At 40.0% G+C, this 26,209-nt stretch overlaps 1 protein-coding gene across 1 annotated transcript in view; it reads right to left on the bottom strand.

The window, feature by feature from the left end:
• Positions 1–26,209, bottom strand: part of LOC126148994 (serpin B8-like) — a 125,701-nt gene that overhangs the window by 51,883 nt on the left and 47,609 nt on the right. Inside the window, exons 2-4 of the mRNA XM_049915787.1 lie at positions 23,437–23,526; positions 11,627–11,806; positions 3,487–3,694 (exon numbers count right to left, since the gene is read on the bottom strand). Of these exons, the coding sequence (XP_049771744.1) occupies positions 3,487–3,694; positions 11,627–11,806; positions 23,437–23,514 (466 nt within the window). The 5' untranslated portion in view covers positions 23,515–23,526. The remainder of the gene's footprint in view (positions 1–3,486; positions 3,695–11,626; positions 11,807–23,436; positions 23,527–26,209) is intronic.

Genomic DNA, 26,209 nt, shown 5'->3' with positions numbered 1-26,209 from the left:
CATCCTTACATTTGTCCTCTAGCCATCCCTGCTTAGCCATTTTGCACTTCCTGTCGATCTCATTTTTGAGACGTTTGTATTCCTTTTTGCCTGCTTCATTAACTGCATTTTTATACTTTCCCCTTTCATCAATTAAATTCAATATTTCTTCTGTTACCCAAGGATTTCTAAGAGCCCTGGTCTTTTTACCTACTTGATCCTCTGCTGCCTTCACTACTTCATCCCTCAAAGCTACCCATTCTTCTTCTACTGTATTTCTTTCCCCCATTCCTGTCAATTGTTCCCTTATGCTCTCCCTAAAACTCTGTACAACATCTGGTTCTTTCAGTTTATCCAGGTCCCATCTCCTTAAATTCCCACCTTTTTGCAGTTTCTTCAGTTTTAATCTACAGGTCATAACCAATAGATTGTGGTCAGAGTCCACATCTGCCCCTGAAAATGTCTTACAGTTTAAAACCTGGTTCCTAAATCTCTGTCTTACCATTATATAATCTATCTGATACCTTTTAGTATCTCCAGGGTTCTTCCATGTATACAACCTTCTATCATGATTCTTAAACCAAGTGTTAGCTATAATTAAGTTGTGCTCTGTGCAAAATTCTACCAGGCGGCTTCCTCTTTCATTTCTTAGCCCCAATCCATATTCACCTACTACGTTTCCTTCTCTCCCTTTTCCTACACTCGAATTACAGTCACCCATGACTATTAAATTTTCGTCTCCCTTAACTATCTGAATAATTTCTTTTATATCATCATACATTTCTTCAATTTCTTTGTCATCTGCAGAGCCAGTTGGCATATAAACTTGTACTACTGTAGTAGGTGTGGGCTTCGTGTCTGTCTTGGCCACAATAATGCGTTCACTATGCTGTTTGTAGTAGCTTACCAGCATTCCTATTTTCCTATTCATTATTAAACCTACTCCTGCATTACCCCTATTTGACTTTGTGTTTATAACCCTGTAGTCACCTGACCAGAAGTCTTGTTCCTCCTGCCACCGAACTTCACTAATTCCCACTATATCTAACTTTAACCTATCCATTTCCCTTTTTAAATTTTCTAACCTACCTGCCCGATTAAGGGATCTGACATTCCACGCTCCGATCCGTAGGACGCCAGTTTTCTTTCTTCTGATAACGACATCCTCTTGATTAGTCCCCGCCCGGAGATCCGAATGGGGGACTATTTTACCTCCGGAATATTTTACCCAAGAGGACGCCATCATCATTTAATCATACAGTAAAGCTGCATGCCCTCGGGAAAAATTACGGCCGTAGTTTCCCCTTGCTTTCAGCCGTTCGCAGTACCAGCACTGCAAGGCCGTTTTGGTTATTGGTACAAGGCCAGATCAGTCAATCATCCAGACTGTTGCCCTTGCAACTACTGAAAAGGCTGCTGCCCCTCTTCAGGAACCACACGTTTGTCTGGCCTCTCAACAGATACCCCTCCGTTGTGGTTGTACCTACGGTACGGCCATCTGTATCGCTGAGGCACGCAAGCCTCCCCACCAACGGCAAGGTCCATGGTTCATGGGGGGGGTCTCAGGATCTATGCATCCAAATTGCGTGAAAATGTAGTCACATGTCAGTTCTAGTATAATATATTTGTCCAATGAATACCCGTTTATCATCTGCATTTCTTCTTGGTGTAGCAATTTTAATAACCAGTAGTGTATGAAGAAGGGACAGTATGGTATAACATCTGTTAAGACATCGGGGAATAACTTCTATGGTACTATAGAGAGCTGTAAAGGGTAAAAACTGCAGTGAAAGACGGAGATTGGAATATATCAAGCAAATAATTGTGGATGCTAGGTTGCAAGTGTCAGATGAAGAGGTTGGCACAGGAGAGGAAATCGTGGCAGACCCAATCAGAAGTCTGATAACCTCCAACCCCCCCCCCCTCCCGCCCACAAAAGAATTGTGTTCTTTGCACATGTCGGCAACGAATACTCACGAATATTTCGGCGAGTTAGTTAGCATGTGAATTCAGATAATTTAAATCAGATGAACAGCTTAGAACTCAAAAGTAATTTCGACGATTATTTCGTTTTGACTGGGTAGTTAATGCGGAACTTTAATGTCAAAAATAAACTGCTGAACTTTAAACTATTGCCAAAATTTTGCCAGAACTTAGATGTTGGTTAACGTAGTATTCTGCTCCACTTTTATTTTAGAGCTTTTGGCCCATTAGTTTCATTAATTCAATATAAAAGTGAGTACAATGAACTATTTTTTATTTAACCCAAAAACTCCTCTGTACCGTCAACAGTTTTTAATTTTTATACACCGAAAATACAATTCCTGCCTGCAGAGTTTTGATTATTGATTACTGATTGACTAATTATCAAAGGTAATTGCAACAAATGCGTATAGTTGGTCCCTAGACATCAGTGTACCCAAACATCAGAAACATCAACCACAAATTCCTAAACCCTCAGGAACAATTAAAACTAGTTTTTGTATTCAGCCGTTATTTCAGGATTTGAGTACTCGCACTTTGGGGCTCAAGAGCAACAAATAATAAGTGTACAACCTTTCTTTTCATTTATAATGTACAGACGCAAAATTGTCATGTCTTTCAGGAACAAGGTTTTTGGCCGCTATTAAGAGTCATCTTGTCTGCGTACTATAAAATATGCATGATCTTCCACGGCTATTTATTCCAATTCAGGCTTTCCCATGGCTTTTCTAAACAGAGTAAGGTATATGTTAACTGAAATATATTATGGCTATTCCAGTTCTTATAGTTTTCATATCCCATCATGTGGACCGTCTCTAATGACATTTTCATTGATGGGACGTAGAACCTTACTTTTACTTTCCGTGATTACTGTCCTCTGCCGTTTACCCTCTGCTCTCCCCTCCCTCCTCACGCCCCGCTTACCCACTCAACCCGCTCGCATCACCTCTGACCTAAATCATTACTTATTATCCAAGAATATGGAGGTTTATCTAAGAGTGACATGTGAGTACATCAGTTAGTGGTTTCCCACGTTAATTTTTTCAATTGGATAGTTCACTTATGTTTTCAAGAAAACATCCTTCAAATCATAAAGAATCGACTTGTTTTCTCAGTAATGATCTTCTTCACAGACACAGGAACATATTTCGCACTTCAACAAGTAGCATTTCTTTCACACAGAGGTATGTTCTCAACCCACAGAAAGTAATACGCTGTGATAAGGTAACTAATAATATTACTCCAAAATATTTCAGAGTGTCCTGCGTTCTTCACATCTATACGGACCCACTGCTCACATATTTTATCTTGTTGCTTCCTAATTAATTTCAAAACAACAGTAATGTTAGGTTTAAGTTGTAACCTCGTGAGAATTCTGCACTCCTTTTTAAAACAGTTTTTTTGCTTCTTAACTATTCCACCAGACAGATAGTAAGTCACCAAATCATCATACTCAGGATACGGGTAAAGCTTGTGATCGTAAGTCACTATGATGAAACAGCAGCATTAAGCTAAATTTCTTACCAGTAGGGATAATACTGTTAATCTTGTGATGCGTTTTTTTGTCTACCCAATCGTTTATTATCTTCCTCACTATTTCACTCTGTGAAAAATTAACTTCTTCAACGTCTGCAAGAAGCTTTATCACAGAATTCTTATACTCTTCCTTTATCTGAAAATTTTCTTGCAAAAACATCGCGTTCGCCGTTTCAAGTGTGACGTCTGTTGATTCCTGCAACAAAATTACATCCATATTAGAAACAAATATTTCATTTTAAGGGCATACAGCAATAGTTCTTCCTCTAACAACTGACACACACCGTCCTAGACCAAAAACTAAGCGGAATACTGATAAGATGCCTTGTTGTAGCTAGATCTAACATATTCGTGTTGTTTCTTTAAAATCTGTGAATTCTAGAGCTAATAAATGAAAGATTCAATTGAAATATTACATAATTTCTATATCTGAGACCATTCCAATATTTCATTTCATTCGGATGAGATTACAAGAAACATTTTTCGCAGAAGGATTGGAGGAGGGCTTGGGTTTAGCATCTAGTTGCCAATGAAGTCTTTAGAGACAGGGCCCGAGACTCAATTGGTGAAGAACGAGGAAGGAAACAATCCGTTTCCTTTTCAAGGCAACCAATCGGGCATTTTTCGTAAGAGATTTAGGTAAACAACAGGAAAGCTGTTCGTAGAAAGCCGGACAAGTCTTTGGTCCACCATCCTGCCGAATGCAAGTCCAACAGCTTATCTTTTTTATGGTTCTGGCCTGATAGCCATACAGTGGAAATGGAAATGAGTGTTTGGCGTCATTGGTCGGTAGGCCCCTTACAGGGCAGCTCCGGCCGCCTTGCTGCATGTCAAGGTAGCTAGACATATAAGGTAGGCCATTCCGGCAGTGTCCGCGAACAATTTACCCATAGTACCCTTCGCGCTGTGACGTCACCGGGCAGATAGCATGGAGTATACCAGCAGTGTGTTTATTAGTGGCGCGTGTTGCGAGCAGACCGAATTCTGAATAGAAATACGAGTAATTGTGCAGTTGTAAACTGTAAAAATTATGGAACTAAGACTAGTGGTATAGTGTATCACCGTTTTCCCAAGAATTCCCTAAAAGGGAATGGATATCTCGGTGCAAGCGTGTTGACGCAATTAATGTTATGAATGCCCGCATCTGCTCCATTCATTTTCTTCCTGAGGATTACGAGCGGAATTTAAAGAACGAACTCCTGGGGTTGCCGCAAAAGAAGACACTTAAAGCAGATGCAGTTCCATCTCAACACTTACCCTGTAACAACAACAACGCTGTACTAATGTACATATAAATAATATTTTTTTCCATCTGATTTTTCGATAAATTAGTGTAATCGATGTTCTGATTTCATTTCTTTTTTTTTGTTTCATGTCATTGAGTTAAGAAAACTGTAAACAAATTTCAATGTAAATATTAATGTTTATGTCAAATGTCAAGCAGTATTGTAATAGAATTGAAAGGTAACAAATGTTGAAACTGTTGTAACATGTTTAAAATTGTAACTGTGCGTCTGGTCCATACGTAGGCAATGTATTAGGATATGTAGAATGCAAAACCTCGGGTGAATGCCCTGTCTGTAAGGGAGCGGTAAAAGGTGGATGGCAGGCGAGCGCGGGAAAATGCACGCAGGCACTGCACGGCACAACGGGCTCAGCAGTAGTAGTTGGAGTTGGGCGTTGATCTGAGCAACACGTTCTGGAGCGAGGAGGCTCTCCTGGAAGACGTAGTTTTGTTGAGCCTCGGGTATGCCGTTCCAACGACCATACAGCATGGCAAAATTCCATAGGCACTAAATGGAAAGGTATTGCGACGCTAAGAAGAATTAAAGTGCCAACACATCAAGAGCCATAGCTGTGGTTGTATGTGTGCTCTGTGCCTCGCCATCTCGCCGCCCGCCAACCGCCGCATCGATACAAACAGGTTGAAACTTTTAGTACTGTATCTGTATGGACCAGTGTTACTTTTGTTCCATACTGTTCAATAACAAATTAAATTTTACCAGAACTGTCCTATCATTTAATTATCCTCACAACTAACCTAGATAGGGTCCTTTCCAAATTTTGTGCAATCCGAGTGTCCCGAGATGAAAAATTAAAGTTTGTGTTAATAGTAATTACCGGCAGACCTAGCTATGTTAGAATGATGTTTAAAGAACTGTTTTGTTAATGAACTAGTAAATGGATAACGAAGGTCTGACAAAGTTGGAAGATAACTTTAATATTGATTTAGAAATGAAGTTTAATTATTTTGAGACAGATATAAAGGTATTTAAATAAGCAGGAAATAAGATAAAAAGAGTAGTAACAAATATATTGGAAATCTTGAGCGCATAATGATTTCAGTAATCAATTTTTTTAGACAGTGATCATAACAGTTTCAAGGTTCCCCCCCCCCCCTTTTTTTTATTCATTTCAATTCTGAAGTGTTCTAAATTGATTTGACCAGCAAAAGTTAAAGTCAATATAAAAGCTAAAATTTATCAGTGTTTTATCTTTATTAAAATTGACATTTTGTTTGAGGCTCGAAATTACTATTTCTAGGGTAACCTATGCCCGATTTTAATCAGATCAATAGACAGTACGAAGTTTTGTAGTATACATTATAGTGTAGTGTTATGTATTTATGGTTTATCCATATCAGTACAGAAAGTGAAATTATCAGTTCAATAGATTTTCTGGTTCTAAAATTCTACTATATTATGCAGTGTTACTACTTGTTGCTTTGCACGAATATCCGCCAACTTGTACAGGGAAGAAACTCAGTTAATACCTAATTAGGCTGGCGACCGTATTATTAGCAAATTGCTAGCATCTTCTGTGTTGTTTCTTGTCCGTCCTGACGTATAGTTGCATTTGGGACTTACTTGACGTATCATTGTTATTACAGAGTGGGTGTAAGTCTGATTTGCCTCCATTCAGGTACACGCTGTCAATATCTATACGTAAATCCTTTCTCATAAGGTGAAGCCCGTCAACTTACCATAGTACAGGCTGTAATAAGTATCGTGGGCCACACCCGCGCGCGTTACAACCCAACTGGCACGGATATTTACGTACAGCTGAAAACAGCACTGAACCTGACAATGAGGTAAGCAAGCTGTTGTGTTATACTGATCAATTAGATTAAAATACTAATTCGTTAAGTTTTATCTTCTCAAATGAGTCATTTTTTAGTGAAAAAGTATCATTTTAGTACTAATTATTAATCGTAAACGAAACAATTAACAGGCTTTGTTGTTCCAGCAGGATGTTCGTGAGCGAGCTGTACGCTATCAGAAGAGAGATGTGCGCAAGAGAGCAATTGACACCTTGCAGTCTGTGTCCCCAACGAAAAGAAACTGGACCAAGACCCAAATACAGTGCCTTTTTGTGAACTCTGTGATTTGAATGTGAAGGACGACAAAATAAAAAGACTGAAATCAGAAATAGAAGTTCTTTATAAGAAAAATGCCGTGTTTGAAAGTAGCCATAAAAAGTGTGAAGCAGCCCTGAAGAAAGCCAATACAGTTAGACGCGTCTTATTAAAGAAGACAAATGTAAGTGCTTCAGTGAAAGAAAGTGTCGTAAAGAAAAAAAGTAGAAAATATCTAAGTGTTTCACTCCAGAACAAAATCGCTGTTTGTTGCAAGGCAACAGGCGTGTTAAATGGAGTGCTCACGATATTGCCAATGCCCTAACTCTAAAAGCTCTTTCTCAAGAAGCTGATACATATTTGAGGAAGTGAAATATTCCTTTGCCATGTCGAGCAACACTTCAAAAATGGACTACGAATTTTAAGTGTAATCCAGGTATTTCAGAAGAAGTTTTGGCAATTTTGAAAGCAAAGAGTCGTACATTTACTCCCCTACAGAAGACAACTGTGTTGTATTTTGATGAAATGAACATTGATGGTAGAATCTGCTATGATGCTTCGGAAGACAGAATTTTACGATCTCACACAAATGTTCCAGTTGCAGTAATTCGTGGTTTTTGTTCATACTGGAAACAGCCGATTTATTACAATTTTGATGTGACCATCCTGCCTGCTGCTAGATATAATATTAAAAATTGAAAATTAGGGACTACATCTTGTGGCTGTAACGTGTGATATGGGTGCAAAAAACTATAAAGTGTGGAATGAACTTTGTATCAATATCTCAAAAACCTTTTTCAAAAATCCAGCGTACAATGAAAGGAAAATCTGGTTTTCTCACGATGTGCCACATTTATTGAAGCTCCTTAGGAACCACATTTTAGATGAAGGGTTATCTCTTCCTGATGGAACTTTGATAACCAAGAATGTAATTGAGAATTTGTTAGGCAGCCAGAAAGGCGATCTGAATGTAATACATCACATTTCAGAAGCGCACATCAATGTTACAGGACGTACTCGACAAAATGTTAGGATGGCAGCCCGCTTATTTTCACGTCGCGCGGCTAAAGCTCTCTTGTATATTTTGGAAAAAGAACGGGAAAGCATGTTCTTTGATTTAGTAAACGATGTTTTCAACGTTTTAAATTCTAGAACTCCCATTGACGATGTCACGCCTTTACGTTGCGGATTTGGTCTGATTTTTAAAAGTCAAGAAAACATTTTAAAAAAAGTTTCGCGATGTTTGTCATGACAAGCGCTGTTGAAACAGGAAGGGTTTATTGCCATTTCAGTAGGCGTTTATAGTCTCAATCACATCTCTCCTAGGGTAACTCGAAGAGGTAAAGAAAGATAACGTGAAGTTTATCTCAACATCACGTCTAAATCAGGACTGCCTGGAAAATTATTTTTCTAGAATTCGAGGACTTGGTGCGTTCTACAATAATCCCACAGCTGTAGAGGTCAAACACAGATTCGCCATCTTCTTTTAACTGGAAATACATACTACATACCTTTATCAGACAGTGCAGCAGTTGCTGAAGGAAGAGTCACTGCCGTTTCTACAGATACTGGTACTGAAACACACGATGACATCTTGAAGTTCATCACAAGCGAACTCTGTATTGAGATAACAGACTAACGACAAGTGAAACGTGCAGATAGTTGTGGCATCTTAGGTATTGTCGAAGAGGAAGAAGAATTCCTGAGAATTGTCCGCGAAATAGATCAACATAGTGCTCACACAGAACATGCTACTCCTGATTCTGTTCAATACTTGGCTGGCTATCTCGCATTTAAAAGTCGTTCTATCGATAAAACCTTGGGATCACGCACTGTAATGTGCTCGATTCTTAGAACATGTTCTCAATCATGGATAGATACTGTTTCTCGTGGGGGTCTTCTAACACAGACTGGGTGAAAACCGTGAAACACTTCGGAGTTATATTTTCAGGTTTCCATGGATAAACAATTTCAAAATGTAACAACGTAATTAAAAGTTTAACTTCGATTATTAAAACAAAGTTTCCTCATGTACACCAAAACATAATTAGTTTGTATGTCAGAACGCGAACTTTTATATGTATCAGGCACAATGAAGAATCTCATGTGGACGGCATCTAAACCATATAAGAAATGAAGAGCCGCTTGTCGTCAGTAACTACAGCCGATCGATGCACTCGAAAATTACAGAATGGTGGTAAGTTTGTTTTACGCATTCTTTATTACCTCCTATGTCGAACTATGTTAGTTACGTATTTTTTAGGTTTAGTTTTGAGTATGTGTATGTATATATGTCTCTAACGTGCCTGAAATGTTGGTATTTCATTTACAAAACGACAACATTGCTTTCGTAATGCGCGCTGTCTGACGCAGGCGCGGCTTTTCTGCCGGGTGACGAATTAGGAGCGCAGCCAATCGCAACACGATTGTCGGAATAGCCCTCGCTGGGGGCAGGTCTTATTACATTCGACACCACATTGGGCGACCTGCGCGCCGGATAGGGATGAAATGATGATGAAGACAACACAACACCCAGTCCATGGGCGGAGAAAATCACCGACCCAGCCGGGAATCGAACCCGGGCCCCTTAGGACGGCAGTCCGTCACGCTGACCATTCAGCTATCGGGGCCATACTGTCATAGCTTACTAATGAACTCCATTGCTCGATGGTTGCAAATTTGTGACATATAGATATTAACTGGGCTTTCGAGTCAAAGTTATAAATCTTTCTACTTTAAAATTATAATGTTTCCTTATTGTATGTGGAGAAACTGGTAGAACGTTACCCTTTCGTTGGTTATTAAAAGCTTTCCTCCTGGTCACCTCCCCTTTGACAGACCGCTCCCAGAGATCCGAATGGGGAACTACTCTGGAATCTTGTTGCCAATGGAGAGATCGTCATGACACTTTTTCAATTACAGGCCACATGTTCTGTGGATACACATTATGTGCCTTTAAAACAGCGGATCCGTTGTCTTCTGCATCCTCACACCGTTGATCATTGCCGATTCTTCTGCCTTTTGTGGGCAGTTTCCCACTCCAATCGCAACAGAGTGCCCTGAACATCTGCCCGTTCCTCCGTCTTCTTTGACAATTCCATCGGCTGAATGAGGGTGACTTCTTATGCCGGAAGTTTTCCTCTTCCATTGCTAGTGATTTTTATTCACGAATTAAGCTGTTGCGAGGCTCGATACCGGGATCCAGGACGTTCTGATCAGTAACCAAAGATGCTACCTCACACCGCGCATAAACAGAAGAGTAGCAGGGGTAAAATACAGGGAGCAAAAGGCTATTTATAACTGAAACAGAAACCAGACGGCCGTTATAGCAGTCGAGAAGCACGAACAGGAAGCAGTAGTTGAGATGGGAGTGAGGCAGGGTTGTAACCTGTCCCTGATTTTATTCAATCTGTACATTGAGCAAGCATTAAAGGCAAACACAGAGAAATTTGGAGAAGGAATCAACGTTCTGTGAGAAGAAATAAAAACTGACATCGTAATTCTGCAAAGATAGCAAAAGACTTGGAAAAGCAATTGAACATAATGAACAGTGTCTTGAAAGGATGATGTAAGATGAACATCAACATAAGCAAAACAAAGATAATGGAATGTATTTGAATGAAATCAAGTTTGAATTAAATCATTTGACGCTGAGGGAATTAGATTAGGAAATGAGACACTTAAAACAGTAGATGAGTTTTGATATTTGAGCTGCAAAATAACTGATGATGGCCGAAGTACCAAGGATACAAAATATAGGATGACAACGGCAAGAAAATCGTTTCTGAAGAAGAGAAACCTGTTAACATCAAAATAGATTTAAGCGTTAGGAAGTCTTTTCTGAATGTGTTTGTCTGTAATGTAACCTTGTATGGAAGTTGACAATAAGCAATTCAAACAAAAGGATAATAGACGTTTTGGTGCTACAGAAGAATGATGAAGATTAGACTGGATAGATCACGTAACTAATAAGGAGGTACTGAGTAGAAATGGGGAGAAAAGTAATTTGTGGCACAACATTGCTAAAAGAAGGGATCGGTTGATAGGACACATTCTGAGACATCAAGGGGTCAAAAATTTGGTATTGGATGGAAGTGAGGGTGGTAAAAATTGTGGACGGAAAGCAAGAGTTGAATGATGTAAGTAGGTTCCAAAAGATGTAGGTTGCAGCATTTATTCAGAGATAAAGGGGCTTTCCCAGAATAGAGTATCATGGAGAGCTGCATCAAACCAGTCTTCGCATTGAAGACTAAAACCCGTACTGTATCTATATCTAGCGTGCTAACAGTGTAATGAGACACTACATTGAACTTTCTAGCTTTTTGCCTCTGGAAATAGTAAATGTGTTATTAAAATATAAATTTTTGTCAATGAAAGAACATCTGCGTTAAACTTCCTCTCTCATATCGAGTGGATATGCCTTCCAATACCCTCACTGGAACATCTGCCACTACAAACTTTTGCTGCACCTATGTCCACCCTTCCTCAAAAGGTATCCAACTTATACTGGAAAAAATATAGAAGCTAAAACTAAAGAGTATGTGTTACATGCAGGAACACATGCCGTAGCGTTAGTTTAAATATTTCTATTCATCTCAGTAGAACTACGTGAGCTTGCTTTTCCTTAATACATCGTACTTTTCAGATGATTCTGACACTCATCAGTCCAGAAGAGTTTTGTATAAGAAGCGTGTTACCTTCTAATAATAGGAAAAAACTCTTCCCAAGCACGTAAAATGTTATGGGTTAATTTTTTGAAAATTCTGTACTTACCACAAGGCTTTTCATCATTGCATACGCTCCTTCCGCAACCAGCTGCTTCTCATCCAGCAAGTGCAAGCCTTTCAAAAGCTCTTTGTAAGTTTCACCGCCTGCTCCAAGGAACACCAAAATGAGAGCTACCTGTATACTAATCGGCGAGAAGAATATATTTCCTAGTTCTTGTCCTATTACCTGAAATAAAGTGATCATAACTTCATGAAACTAGAGAAAAATATAAATAAATGCAGTAAATTAATGTGCTAATATTTGCAGTCGTGAACATGAAATACGCTGCCTGCCTGCGTCTTGGGGTGGCCCATTTAACCGATACGGCCATAAGTCATGATTATAAATAACTTCGATAATATTTTTGTGTAACTGTGAATTATTTAAGAATTACCGTTTCAAATGAATAACTAGTGTACTAAAAACTTCCAGGAGCAAGAAGTTTTAGTTACGTCAACTTTTTTGTGTAAGTCTATAAATAGTCGAGACAATAGTGTCTCACTCTGATTTTGTCTAAGCTCATCTTGTCTCATGTTGTCTGTTAGCTCGTGTGAGCGCTTATTATTTTTCAAAAAATGTTCAAGTGTGTGTAAATTCATAAGGGACCAAACTGCTTAGGTCATCGTTCCCTAGACTTCCACACTACTTAAACTAACTTATGCTAAAACAATACACACACCCATGCCCGAGGGAGGACTCGAACCTCCGGCGGGAGGGGCAGCGCAGTCCGTGACATAACGCCTCAAACCGCGCGGCCACTACGCGTGGCTTTATGATTTTTAATTCTGAAAATATATAGGATTATAATCAAAACTTTAATTTCAGAAGTACTTTCCACATTGTCTGAAAGTAATTATCTTTGTGAAAGGGGAAAGTTATATTATTAAAAAATGATAATTAACTTTTTAGTGAATTCAGCAAGTGAGATAGGGATTTTGAGTGAATAGGAATTAACTGAAAGTCGAAACTGTGAGAACTTTAATTATTCTTGATCGCTACATTACGCAATGCAGCGCAGCGATCGTGATTTTTTCATCAAATCGAACGTAAGTTAACATAGGCATAACATCTTTGGCTTCCAACGTTAACGAAAATTGAGTTTATAGTAACTCGCAAAAATAACTTGGCGTGAATTTAACTTACTTCAAAGAGTGTAAAATTAATTTGGACAGGGCTTACTTAAAGACGATCGTCTTTATTTATTGATTAATCCATCAAAGTTAAAGAGAAAAAGATAGTACGAAATATTCAATTCCACTACGGACCCTGTTTTACGACGAATTTTAAAGACAATAAATTGTGTCGTCTTCTCGCAAAGAAAATTAACGACTACCACGCCCTGAGATCGGAAAGAAAGTAATATTAACGACTAACCACTACCAACTAATGAAGAAATATCAAGATTACGAGAGCAGCCACAATCCTATCATCTTACCGCGTTGGTTTCTGAGAATTACGTAAGTTACTCATCATGACGTCCGTAACTGTATTGTATTGGCACGGTATACTAACTGTCTGTTTCATCTGGTCTCCAAACCTTTCCAAATTAGGATTCAGATATTTTTAATCGCATAATTTCGATTTTTCTTCTCCGATTCACGATGAGCTGGTCTCTGCTCTGTAGACAGCAACTCATAAGACAGAGGAAAGGTACTATTAAAAATTGTAGACAAAAAATAGGAATTATGATACAGACTGAATTTTTTTCATAAATTCGTATTTTGTTATTCACCAAAACTGAAGATTTTAGTCCAAAGCAGAAAACACAACAATAAAAACATTATGAAACAATGCTCCTGCGAATTTTATTGTCGCAGCAACACACTCAGGGGAATAACATTCGTCAATCATCTGAGTACCGCAAATTCTTCACCATAAGGAAGGGTAACGTAGTGTACATCTCTAGGAGCAAAGGCCAGTACCGTTTTATTACGCTACTGACGATCGGTGGCTGGAAACATTCTCAACTCTTCCGATAACCACCTGAGGTTGGTCCTACAAATGGCACAAGGTAGGCTAAATGGTTCAACTGGCTCTGAGCACTATGGGACTCAACTGCTGTGGTCATCAGTCCCCTAGAACTTAGAACTACTTAAACCTAACTAACCTGAGGACATCACACACACCCATGCCCGAGGCAGGATTCGAACCTGCGATCGTAGCAGCAGCGCGGCTCCGGACTGGAGCGCCTAGAACCGCACGGCCACCGCGGCCGGCATAGTAGGCTAAAAATCGTTGAAAATTCTACATAAATGTAACTTACCCATGAAAAAGATAGCACTTGAAATCTTCATTCGACTGATTTTTGTACCTTCACTGGGATCTGAGCCTAGTTCCTACCAAATTCGTTCCATTTCGTTAAGCACGGTAATATCTTGCACAGTGTTACATGCACTAAGTATCACGGAAAACTTTTGTGCTAAAATTCTGAGATCCTACGTTCCAAAACAATTCGATGCACATATTATTCACTCACATGCATCTCATATAAAATCAAATCATATTATAACAACAAATTTTCATTTTTAATAGGCATGAAATGGGTAAAGGCTGAACTGCTCATTTGTAAAGTGCCAACGAATACACTGTAAATCTCTTCGCGATGAGGGCTACATAGCATTACAAAAGCGTCAAAATAATACTGATTTGCATTGCATTTTGTGTACATATCTACTTCGATAATCGTCAGTTATTAAACTGCCCAAACAGTAAAACTCATCGACTACTTCTAATGTCTCATTATCTAATTTAATTCACTCAGCATCGCCTGATTTGGTTCGACTATATTCCGTTACACCTACATACGTTTGTTGATGTTCATCTTACTATCTTCTTTCGCAACTATCTTTTCAACTGTTCAACTGTTACTCCAAGTATTTTACTGTCTCTGAATTACAATGTCGTCGACAAACCTCAAAGTCTTTATTTCTTTTCACTGAACATCAAGCTCTTTCCCAAACTGCTCTCTTGACCCATTTACTGCTTGTCAGTGTTCAGACTGAATAACAATGTGGAAAGGTTGCACCGATTTTCAACTAATGCTCTCACTTCAAGCCCATCGATTCTTAAAGCTACCATTTAGTTTCTGTGTACGTTTTATATAATCTTTCGCTCCTTGTAGTTTCTGGGGTTAGGACATCTTTAACACACCTACAGATGGAGTGATCTGTAAGTACAGGGTGATTCAAAAAGAATACCACAACTTTAAAAATGTGTATTTAATGAAAGAAACATAATATAACCTTCTGTTATACATCATTACAAAGAGTATTTAAAAAGGTTTTTTTACACTCAAAAACAAGTTCAGAGATGTTCAATATGGCCCCCTCCAGACACTCGAGCAATATCAACCCGATACTCCAACTCGTTCCACACTCTCTGTAGCATATCAGGCGTAACAGTTTGGATAGCTGCTGTTATTTCTTGTTTCAAATCATCAATGGTGGCTGGGAGAGGTAGCCGAAACACCATATCCTTAACATACCCCCAATAGAAAAAATCGCAGGGGGTAAGATCAGGGCTTCTTGGAGGCCAGTGATGAAGTGCTCTGTCACGGGCTGCCTGGCGGCCGATCCATCGCCTCGGGTAGTTGACGTTCAGGTAGTTACGGACAGATAAGTGCCAATGTGGTGGCGCTCCATCCTGCTGAAATATGCATTGTTGTGCTTCTTGTTCGAGCTGAGGGAACAGCCAATTCTCTAACATCTCCAGATACGTTAGTCCAGTTACAGTAGCACCTTCGAAGAAAAAGGGACCAATAACTTTATTGGCTGAAATGGCACAGAAAACGTTCACCTTAGGCGAGTCACGTTCATACTGAGTTGTTTCCCGAAATGCACGCTGAACAACTGTCGTCGATTCACTTCTGCCATACTCAATAACACAAAAAGCTTTCTGTAGAGCGGTCGCCATCTTAGCATCAACTGACGCTGACGCCTAGTCAACAGCGCCTCAAGCGAACAAATGTACAACTAAATGAAACTTTATAGCTCCCTTAATTCGCCGACAGATAGTGCTTAGCTCTGCCTTTTGTCGTTGCAGAGTTTTAAATTCCTAAAGTTGTGGTATTCTTTTTGAATCACCCTGTATAACTGTGGACTTCGTAGAAAATTCCAGTCAGTATTATTGCACATGTGGCTAACTGTCTATGTGGTGTCAATATACCCTAGCACCGTCAGGAGTGAAGTGGAGGTGGGGGTAGGTAGTAGCTGGCGTAGAAGAATAATAAGTCATGTTAGTGTCGAATCATAATATTCATGGTTGCTACGAGAACTGGTAACAGTGCTGACGATAGTTGATACTGTCCATATGGGAGCATAGAAAATAAGTTTCTAAGCTATAGGAAATTTCCTTTCTTCCTACAGACCGCAAGACCCGCATAAATGAGTATCAAGACTTAGAAAATGAGACATTAGAAGTAGTCGATGAGTTTTGCTTCTTGGGCAGCTCAGTAACTGACGGTTATGGAAGTAGACAGGATACAAAATGCAGTGCAAATCAATATCATGTTGTCGTCGCTTTTTTTGTACTATTTAGCCTTCATCGTGAACAATAGTCCTTTAGCTTTTTTGTCAAATTGGAGGTAAGGTTGGGTGTAGTACAGAGAAAAGCACGTTATTTGTAAGGAACGTAGCCCTTCCGTTAGGATCCGACGTTACATGTACAACTGGGTAGGGAAAACTGAATAGTAACTCATTTGGATAAGGACGAGGAAATAACCGGCTAAGGTCTTACTTAAGCACCGTTGTATCGTTTACGTGGAACAATTCAGACAAACAATGAAATGGAAACGGAACGGAAATGCCTTTAACTGCAGGTGGCTATTGGATAGCTGCCACGCGACTGAAAGCTTAAGTAACAAAGTGAAGCAGTTTTAAAGGGAGTTGGAACGTTCCATACCGACAATGTTAAATTTAGTGACTTGGCTTCCCTGTATTTCAGCAGCCATTGACATGAAACTTTTACAGGGCATTACAGTGTATGTTCTTGAGTCTACTTAACTACAAAAATAACATCTCAGCCACTGCTTTCGGAAATACAATTTTTTAATTACACGGTTAAAATTTTGTGTACTTTTTTATACGTTATCCTAAATAATTTTATTTATGCAGAACATTATATTCTTCTTTTAGTTCAGAAGACAGGATATGTATGTTATTACTCCCTGAAAATTTGAATACTCTACTCGAAGTGGTTTTTCAGATTCAGGAAAAAGCGCTACAGAAAATGTAAATTTTCAGGAACGGCTTCTAAAGTTTCAAAAGGCTGTAACTCACTTAATATATGCTTACTTTTTTTTTATTTTCAGTCACTCAGAAGCACCCTGCACCATACTGTATATCATCTTCTTGATCTTTTTCCAAATTTTTTCTTCTTTCTGGACTCCTTAGTGGCCAATTGTGCTGCATACTCTGCTTTATCAATGCGAACCTTGTCCATCCGTTCAAGTTCTCTGATGCAGTTTGCTCCTCGATTAATTCCCACTTGCTGTAGCACTTTCACCCTATCAATGTTCCTAACATTAAAAACAATAACAGCATCACTGACCCCCACTTTACTGTCTTCATTCCAACAAAAAAATTTTTTGGTACGCGAGTCCATATAAGATTATTGAACGACTCGTTGGAATTTTGAGTCTGACCATGCAGTCACTTCTCCAGTAACTCAGGATTTGCCAGGTCTCTGTAAATAAGTTTTATGGTATCCATGACTGCTGCTGGGATGGAATTTTTATGGCTGTATGAACTATACTAATACTGGGCATTGCTGTAATTGCACCATGCATCTGGTCCAGGAGGGTAAAGGTGGTGTACTGGTTTTTCATCAGTTTACAGTCTGTGGAAGAAGGTAGCCCATACTGCCTGCTTCATTTTCAACAAATCTTCAGTATTATTTCTAATGGCCATCCCATAATACTGCTGTACTCCATCAATCATTTTGTCTGTCAGCCTGCCTCTTATGTTTTTACCATCAGAAAGTTTCTTATCTCTCAAACTTTGTTTCAACTTCCTCAACCTGGAAATGACCAACATATGCCAGTTTTGTGATAATCTTCTCACCATAAGGCTGAGCGGCTGCTACAGTGTTATATGCTATTGAGTCTCCATCACTTAAGAACTTAGTCTAACACACTCCCCTTTTATTCACAGATGGACTAAAAATTTCAATAGCTGCAAAGGCCTCCATACCACCACTTCCTTCATAACTTCTGTCACAGATATGCCCTTCTTCATTCCCTGATTTACGCTTATAACAATGTTTGCTTAAAATCTGGAAATCTGTTACCTTTCCAGTATCCACACTGGTCACCATAGCAACAGAATTCTTAGAACTGTATCTGCAGTTCAGCCAAGTGGCATCAAAAGCTACTGGTATGTCAGTCAACCGTCATTTATTTCAACAGCTTCGTTTGCAGCACCCTTCATTGACTCACATGCAACAGATTCCACAGCAGCAGCAATAAATCCTGCATACTTGTCGATTTTACAAAGTGGCTGTGGCATATTCATCATGGCACACATTGTTTCTGCTGCAGTGTGTCCTTTGCAAATAGCTCTCAATCCATAAAACCACCTAACATTTATTTCAAAATAATTATCTTTACACTTATCAGAATTCCAAAATCAATGAGTATCTTTACAACTATCACAATTAATGATACGTTTCCTGGCTAGTCCATATGATAGCTCACTGTCTTCATGTAAACTAACAGACCCTCCACATATTTTAAAACACACACATTCACCTAACACCCTTGTTAGGCTGTGTAAATCTATCATAATATAACCTAACATTTACATCACGTTCGTTTTGAGAAAACTGTGTATCACAACGTTTTATTTTAATCTTCGAAGCACTAATAGGCGTTTCTCTAGATACTGACGAGTTTGCCTTTATTTCATTGTCTGTCACTTCACACGCCACATGTTGAACAAAATGTTTCCCTTTATTCGTAAATCTATTACCATGAAACCCACATTTCTTAAAAACACTTCGTTTTGGCGTCATACTTTACTTTTTGAGAGATTTATTAATCTATTCGTCACTTTTCCTCGGGAAAACGTTAGCACTTCGACATACAACGTGTGTATATACTATGAAACGACACTATACTGTTTTTGACAGTGCTACCATTACAAACACGTAATTTAACCTTTATAACACAGCAATCCACAGCCTTGTATATCAAAAATTACCAATTTTATTAGATTGTGAAGTAATGCACGTAACAATTTCAACATTTTCAACCGGTGTACATTATATTTTAAAAAATATAATACTTTCCATGTGAGCTTATAAGTTATATATATATATATATATATATATATATATATATATATATATATATATATATATATATATATATATATATATATATATATATATAATTTTATTTGGAAAATTGAAAATTTTATAGTTGTTGTTGTGGTCTTCAGCCTGAGACTGGTTTGATGCAGCTCTCCATGCTACTCTATCCTGTGCAAGCTTCTTCATCTCCCAGTATCTACTGCAACCTACATCCTTCTGAATCTGCTTAGTGTATTCATCTCTTGGTCTCCCTCTACGATTTTTACCCTCCACACTGCCCTCCAATGCTAAATTTGTGATCCCTTGATGCCTCAAAACATGTCCTACCAAACGATCCCTTCTATTAGTCAAGTTGTGCCACAAACTTCTCTTCTCCCCAATCCTATTCAATACCTCCTCATTAGTTACGTGATCTACCCACCTTATCTTCAGCATTCTTCTGTAGCACCACATTTCGAAAGCTTCTATTCTCTTCTTGTCCAAACTAGTTATCGTCCATGTTTCACTTCCATACATGGCTACACTCCATACAAATACTTTCAGAAACGACTTCCTGACACTTAAATCTATACTTGATGTTAACAAATTCCTCTTCTTGAGAAACGCTTTCCTTGCCATTGCCAGTCTACATTTTATATCCTCTCTACTTCGACCATCATCGGTTATTTTACTCCCTAAATAGCAAAACTCCTTTACTACTTTAAGTGTCTCATTTCCTAATCTAATTCCCTCAGCATCACCCGACTTAATTTGACTACATTCCATTATCCTCGTTTTGCTTTTGTTGATGTTCCTCTTATATCCTCCTTTCAAGACACTGTCCATTCCGTTCAACTGCTCTTCCAAGTCCTTTGCTGTCTCTGACAGAATTACAATGTCATCGGCGAACCTCAAAGTTTTTACTTCTTCTCCATGAATTTTAATACCTACTCCGAATTTTTCTTTTGTTTCCTTTACTGCTTGCTCAATATACAGATTGAATAACATCGGGGAGAGGCTACAACCCTGTCTTACTCCTTTCCCATCCACTGCTTCCCTTTCATGCCCCTCGACTCTTATAACTGCCATCTGATTTCTGTACAAACTGTAAATAGCCTTTTGCTCCCTGTATTTTACCCCTGCCACCTTCAGAATTTGAAAGAGAGTATTCCAGTTAACATTGTCAAAAGCTTTCTCTAAGTCTACAAATGCTAGAAACGTAGGTTTGCCTTTTCTTAATCTTTCTTCTAAGATAAGTCGTAAGGTCAGTATTGCCTCACGTGTTCCAACATTTCTACGGAATCCAAACTGATCTTCCCCGAGGTCGGCTTCTACCAGTTTTTCCATTCGTCTGTAAAGAATTCGCGTTAGAATTTTGCAGCTGTGACTTATTAAACTGATAGTTCGGTAATTTTCACATCTGTCAACACCTGCTTTCTTTGGGATTGGAATTATTATATTCTTCTTGAAGTCTGAGGGTATTTCGCCTGTCTCATACATCGTGCTCACCAGATGGTAGAGTTTTTTCATGACTGGCTCTCCCGAGGCCATCAGTAGTTCAAATGGAATGTTGTCTACTCCCGGGGCCTTGTTTCGACTTAGGTCTTTCAGTGCTCTGTCAAACTCTTCACGCAGTATCTTATCTCCCATTTCGTCTTCATCTACATCCTCTTCCATTTCCATAATATTGTCCTCAAGTACATCGCCCTTGTATAAACCCTCTATATACTCCTTCCACCTTTCTGCCTTCCCTTCTTTGCTTAGAACTGGGTTGCCATCTGAGCTCTTGATATTCATACAAGTGGTTCTCTTCTCTCCAAAGGTCTCTTTAATTTTCCTGTAGGCAGTATCTATCTTACCCCTAGTGAGACAAGCCTCTACATCCTTACATTTGTCCTCTAGCCATCCCTGCTTAGCCATTTTGCACTTCCTGTCGATATCATTTTTGAGACGTTTGTATTCCTTTTTGCCTGCTTCATTTACTGCATTTTTATATTTTCTCCTTTCATCAATTAAATTCAATATTTCTTCTGTTACCCAAGGATTTCTATTAGCCCTCGTCTTTTTACCTACTTGATCCTCTGCTGCCTTCACTACTTCATCCCTCAGAGCTACCCATTCTTCTTCTACTGTATTTCTTTCCCCCATTCCTGTCAATTGTTCCCTTATGCTCTCCCTGAAACTCTCTACAACCTCTGGTTCTTTCAGTTTATCCAGGTCCCATCTCCTTAAATTCCCACCTTTTTGCAGTTTCTTCAGTTTCAATCTGCAGTTCATAACCAATAGATTGTGGTCAGAATCCACATCTGCCCCAGGAAATGTCTTACAATTTAAAACCTGGTTCCTAAATCTCTGTCTTACCATTATATAATCTATCTGATACCTTTTAGTATCTCCAGGATTCTTCCAGGTATACAACCTTCTTTTATGGTTCTTGAACCAAGTGTTGGCTTTGATTAAGTTATGCTCTGTGCAAAATTCTACAAGGCGGCTTCCTCTTTCATTCCTTCCCCCCAATCCATATTCACCTACTATGTTTCCTTCTCTCCCTTTTCCTACTGACGAATTCCAGCCACCCATGACTATTAAATTTTCGTCTCCCTTCACTACCTGAATAATTTCTTTTATCTCGTCATACATTTCATCTATTTCTTCATCATCTGCAGAGGTAGTTGGCATATAAACTTGTACTACTGTAGTAGGCATGGGCTTTGTGTCTATCTTGGCCACAAATTTTATAATGAGATAAAAATCCGAAAATGTGACTTTTTTTTCGTTCTAACTCCCCTTAAGTTGCGATGCATATCATTATAAGTGATACAGTACCACCTACGTTAAGTGGCTATTTTGTTCAGACCTAATGTCTGTGTGCTCTATTGCAAGGGGAGGGAGGAGGGGGTGGGTGCACTCTTGCTACGCTAAGTAGAATTAAGTCTTCCCCTCAGAGGACGTCGAAACGCACGTCTGCGAGCACTGGTGACGTCACGGTGTGGAATTCGACGTTCCACTACAATGCGGAGCGTGATGCGACATCTTTTTCGCGCTTCAGGCAGAACGGAGCCGCCATATTGCAATGAGTTAAGCAACGTGTATGGTTAATCACTGAGTATGTGGTATGTATATAATCTGTTTCAAAGCATCTGCAAAAGAGGATCTCATGAAAATGGGTCATTCTAGCTAGGAAATGTTGAAGTAAAATGGTAGGAAACTAAATGTCGACAGGTAAAGGCTTCCTGTAGTTGATGTTTGTACTGTTGTAACTTGTGTGCTGAGATATCGTTTCAATGCTACTGCACATTCGTGTCCACCTCTTTCCATAATTATTTTGTACTTTTTGTTTTCTAAAAGATTTTGGGTCTTTCTTATTCATGTTATAGAAGTATTATCTCAAAATCGGTGTAATTTATTATAACTAACGTATTTTCTGCAGTTCTTGTTGCAAAGGCCACCGACTGTAGTGTTTCATCAGCGGCTAGAAATCTTAACGTGACTGCCAGTTTATGTCAGAAAGTAAACACAAGTTACATACTGGAAGTTTTGCTATTATGAAACTTTGTGTAAGATATATATACCTATCTCTGGGTTTATGGACTGCACCACGTTTGTATCTTGCCAGCAAATGTATTTTTCAATGATTGTGAGCAGCTTCAAAATAATCTCCTCTTCCATTCGGATGAAATCAGGTAACAAAACTCGATTTTGAAACCTATGTGATGAAGTACGTTATTTCAGAGATTGGTATGGATATTATACATGCACCAACTGACATTAGACACTATACCTTAGCCATATTCAATTTAAAACATGAAATGGGATGAGCATTCAACTGATTTACCGAATAGCTTCTACTAGTACATACTGTAACTCAGATCGTTGTACAGCATTACGTAGTGTTTCTCTGCCAGGAATTCGCTATTCAAGCCATGGACGAGTCCAAAATCTTCTTCGTGATTTTCGCCTCACGTCTTCGACGATCGCCAACAGAGTCAATGCAGCAATATTTTCGTATGGAAACTGTGTGCTTTGCTAGCCAAATAAAGCCGAAAACTGCCGCTAGATAGTGCTCAAGGCGCAAATCAATCACGTTAAACAGCTCATCCCGTGCGCCAACGGCGCTCTTTCTCGAGAAGTCGCAAGATATCTCGTCCGTGCACACGTCACGTAAGCTGCCCCTTCCCGTGTGACGACGGCTTTGCTTGTGGCCCTTCGGAAACTGAAGTTCCAGATTTCAACACGCATTGCTGTGAAGCTGTATTTCTCAAAGATTTACAATTCTTACACGGCAATAAAGTTGAAAAGTTTGTGGGAAAGACGACGCTCTCTACTGCCTCGGATCCCTAACGCCCAATATTTTCCTCGTCATTTCTTACACCAACCTCACATCCAAACTTATGTCATGTATATTATACTTGTCTGTATACCGGACCACAATAATGAGTTAAAACTAGGACAGAAAGTACGACGATTGTAGGTAAAATCAGAGATAACGTAAGAAAAATAGATGTAGAGTTATTTTATGTGAAACTAACCGCATAGAGTTCTGGAGTAAACTCGTTGTTCCCCACGGAAAGCGCCAGCAGAGAGGATGACGGAAAATCCGCAGCCATGGCAGCACACACCTGCAACAAAGGAAGTCAAACTCTAAATTTTGTGCAAACTAAGGAGTCCAAGTATTCTTAAATCTCGAATAAAACGATGGTCTAGGTCGCAGAACAATGTGCAGATTTAGTAGCAAAGTTATTCGGTACACTTGCTGGTGTAAACACGGAAAACATTCACAGCTCATCCACACTGATAAAGCTGTCCAGTGATCTCCCCGCTCATGGGCTCTGACAATACACATTATGAAATGCGGATACAAGGAGTGCCTTGTTGGTTCTTCTATCGAAAAATCTGTGTGCCATCTGGACTAATACCAACAATAATAATCAGTCTTCTGGATGCTTTGATGGTGCCCGCCACGAATTCCTCTCCCGTGCCAACCTCTTCATCTCCGGGTATCAGCTGCAACCGACGTCCTCAATTATTTGCTGGATATATTCTAATCTTTATCTTCCTCTACAGTCTTTGCCCTTTACAGCTCTCACTAGTACCATGGAAGTTATTCCCTGATGTCTTAACAGATCTCCTACCATACTGTCCCTCTTCATATATTTCTTTTCTCGTCCATCCTGTGGGGAACCTCCTGATTATCAGTCCACCTAATTTTCAGTATCTTTCTGTAGCACCACATCTCAAATGCTTCGAATTTCATCTGTTCCGTTTCCTTAGAGTCCACGTGTCACTACCATACAATGCTCAAACGCACATTCTCGTAAGTATCTTCCTTAAATTAAGGCCAGTGTTTGGTACTACTAGACTTCTCTTGGCCAGGAATGCTCTTTTTGCCAGTGCTAGTCTCATCTTGATCTCTCTTTGCTCCATCCGTCACGAGTTATTTTGCTGCGTAGGTAGCAGAATTCCCTAACTACATCTACTTCGTAACCGTCAATCCTAATGCTAAGTTTCTCGCAGTTCTCATTTCTCCTACTTCTCATTACATTCGTCTTTCTTCGATTTACTCTCAGTCCATATTCTGTACTCATTACTCTGAGATGAAGAGGTTAGCACAGGAGATGAATTCGTGGCGGGCCGCATCAAACCAGTCAGAAGACTGATGACCCAATAAATAAATAAATAAATAAGTAGACTGTTCATTCCATTCAGCAGATCCTGTAATTCTTCTTCGCTTTTACTAAGGACACCAATGTTTTCAGCGTATCTTATCATTGATATTCTTTCACCTTGAATTATAATTCCACTCTTGAACCTTTCTTTTATTTCTGTCATTGCTTCTTCGATGTATAGATTGCACAGCAGGGGCGAAAGACTGCATCCCTGTCTTACACGCTTTTTAATCCGAGCACTTCGTTCTCTGTCTTCCACTCTTTATTATTTCCTCTTGCCTGTCGTACTAGTCGTATATTACCCGTCTTTTCCTATGGCTTACCCCTATTTTTCGCGGAATTTCGAACATCTTGCACCATTTGATATTGTCAAACGCTTTTTACAGGTTGGCAAATCCTGTGAACGTGTCTTGATTTTTCTTTGTATTGTACTGTATGGAACTGGGGACCTAGAAACGAGGGAGAGGCTTCGTCCCCACCGTAGCCCGCAATGGTACCCAACCCCACAACAGGCTACAGCAGTCCTCCACCCCCCCCCCCCCCGTCGCCCCCCGCCGACCCCAGGGTTATTGTGCGGTTCGGCCTCCAGTGGACCCCCCCCCCTCCCTCACACACACACACACACACAGGAACGCCTCACACCAGACGAGTGTCACCCCAGTGTTTGCATGGTAGAGTAATTATGGTGTACGCGTACGCCTTAAAAACCATCTACAGACTGGCCGGCACACCGGACCTCGACACTAATTCGCCGGGCGGATTCATGCTGGGGATCAGCACGTCTTCCCGTCTGGAAAGACGTGCGTTAGACCGAAAGGCTAACCGGGCAGGCTTGATTTTTCTTTAGTCTTGCTTCCACTATCAACAGCAACGTCAGAGCTGCCTCTCTGATGCCTTTACCTTTCCTAAAGCCGAACTGATCGTCATCTAACACATCCTCAATTTTTTTCCATTATTCTGTATCTTGTCAGCAACTTGGATCCATAAGATGTTAACCTGATCGTACCGTAATTGTCGCACATGTCAGCTCTTGCAGTCTTCGGAATTGTGTGGATGACGTTTTTCCGAAAGTCAGATGCTACACTCCTGGAAATGGAAAAAAGAACACATTGACACCGGTGTGTCAGACCCACCATACTTGCTCCGGACACTGCGAGAGGGCTGTACAAGCAATGATCACACGCACGGCACAGCGCACACACCAGGAACCGCGGTGTTGGCCGTCGAATGGCGCTAGCTGCGCAGCATTTGTGCACCGCCGCCGTCAGTGTCAGCCAGTTTGCCGTGGCATACGGAGCTCCATCGCAGTCTTTAACACTGGTAGCATGCCGCGACAGCGTGGACGTGAACCGTATGTGCAGTTGACGGACTTTGAGCGAGGGCGTATAGTGGGCATGCGGGAGGCCAGGTGGACGTACCGCCGAATTGCTCAACACGTGGGGCGTGAGGTCTCCACAGTACATCGATGTTGTCGCCAGTGGTCGGCGGAAGGTGCACGTGCCCGTCGACCTGGGACTGGACCGCAGCGACGCACGGATGCACGCCAAGACCATAGGATCCTACGCAGTGCCGTAGGGGACCGCACCGCCACTTCCCAGCAAATTAGGGACACTGTTGCTCCTGGGGTATCGGCGAG

This window comes from Schistocerca cancellata, chromosome 2 (genome assembly GCF_023864275.1).
Source record: "Schistocerca cancellata isolate TAMUIC-IGC-003103 chromosome 2, iqSchCanc2.1, whole genome shotgun sequence".
In the NCBI taxonomy this organism is placed as follows: domain Eukaryota; kingdom Metazoa; phylum Arthropoda; class Insecta; order Orthoptera; family Acrididae; genus Schistocerca; species Schistocerca cancellata.
Note: the sequence above shows the minus strand (reverse complement) of the source record. Positions and strands in the feature narration are given on the sequence as shown.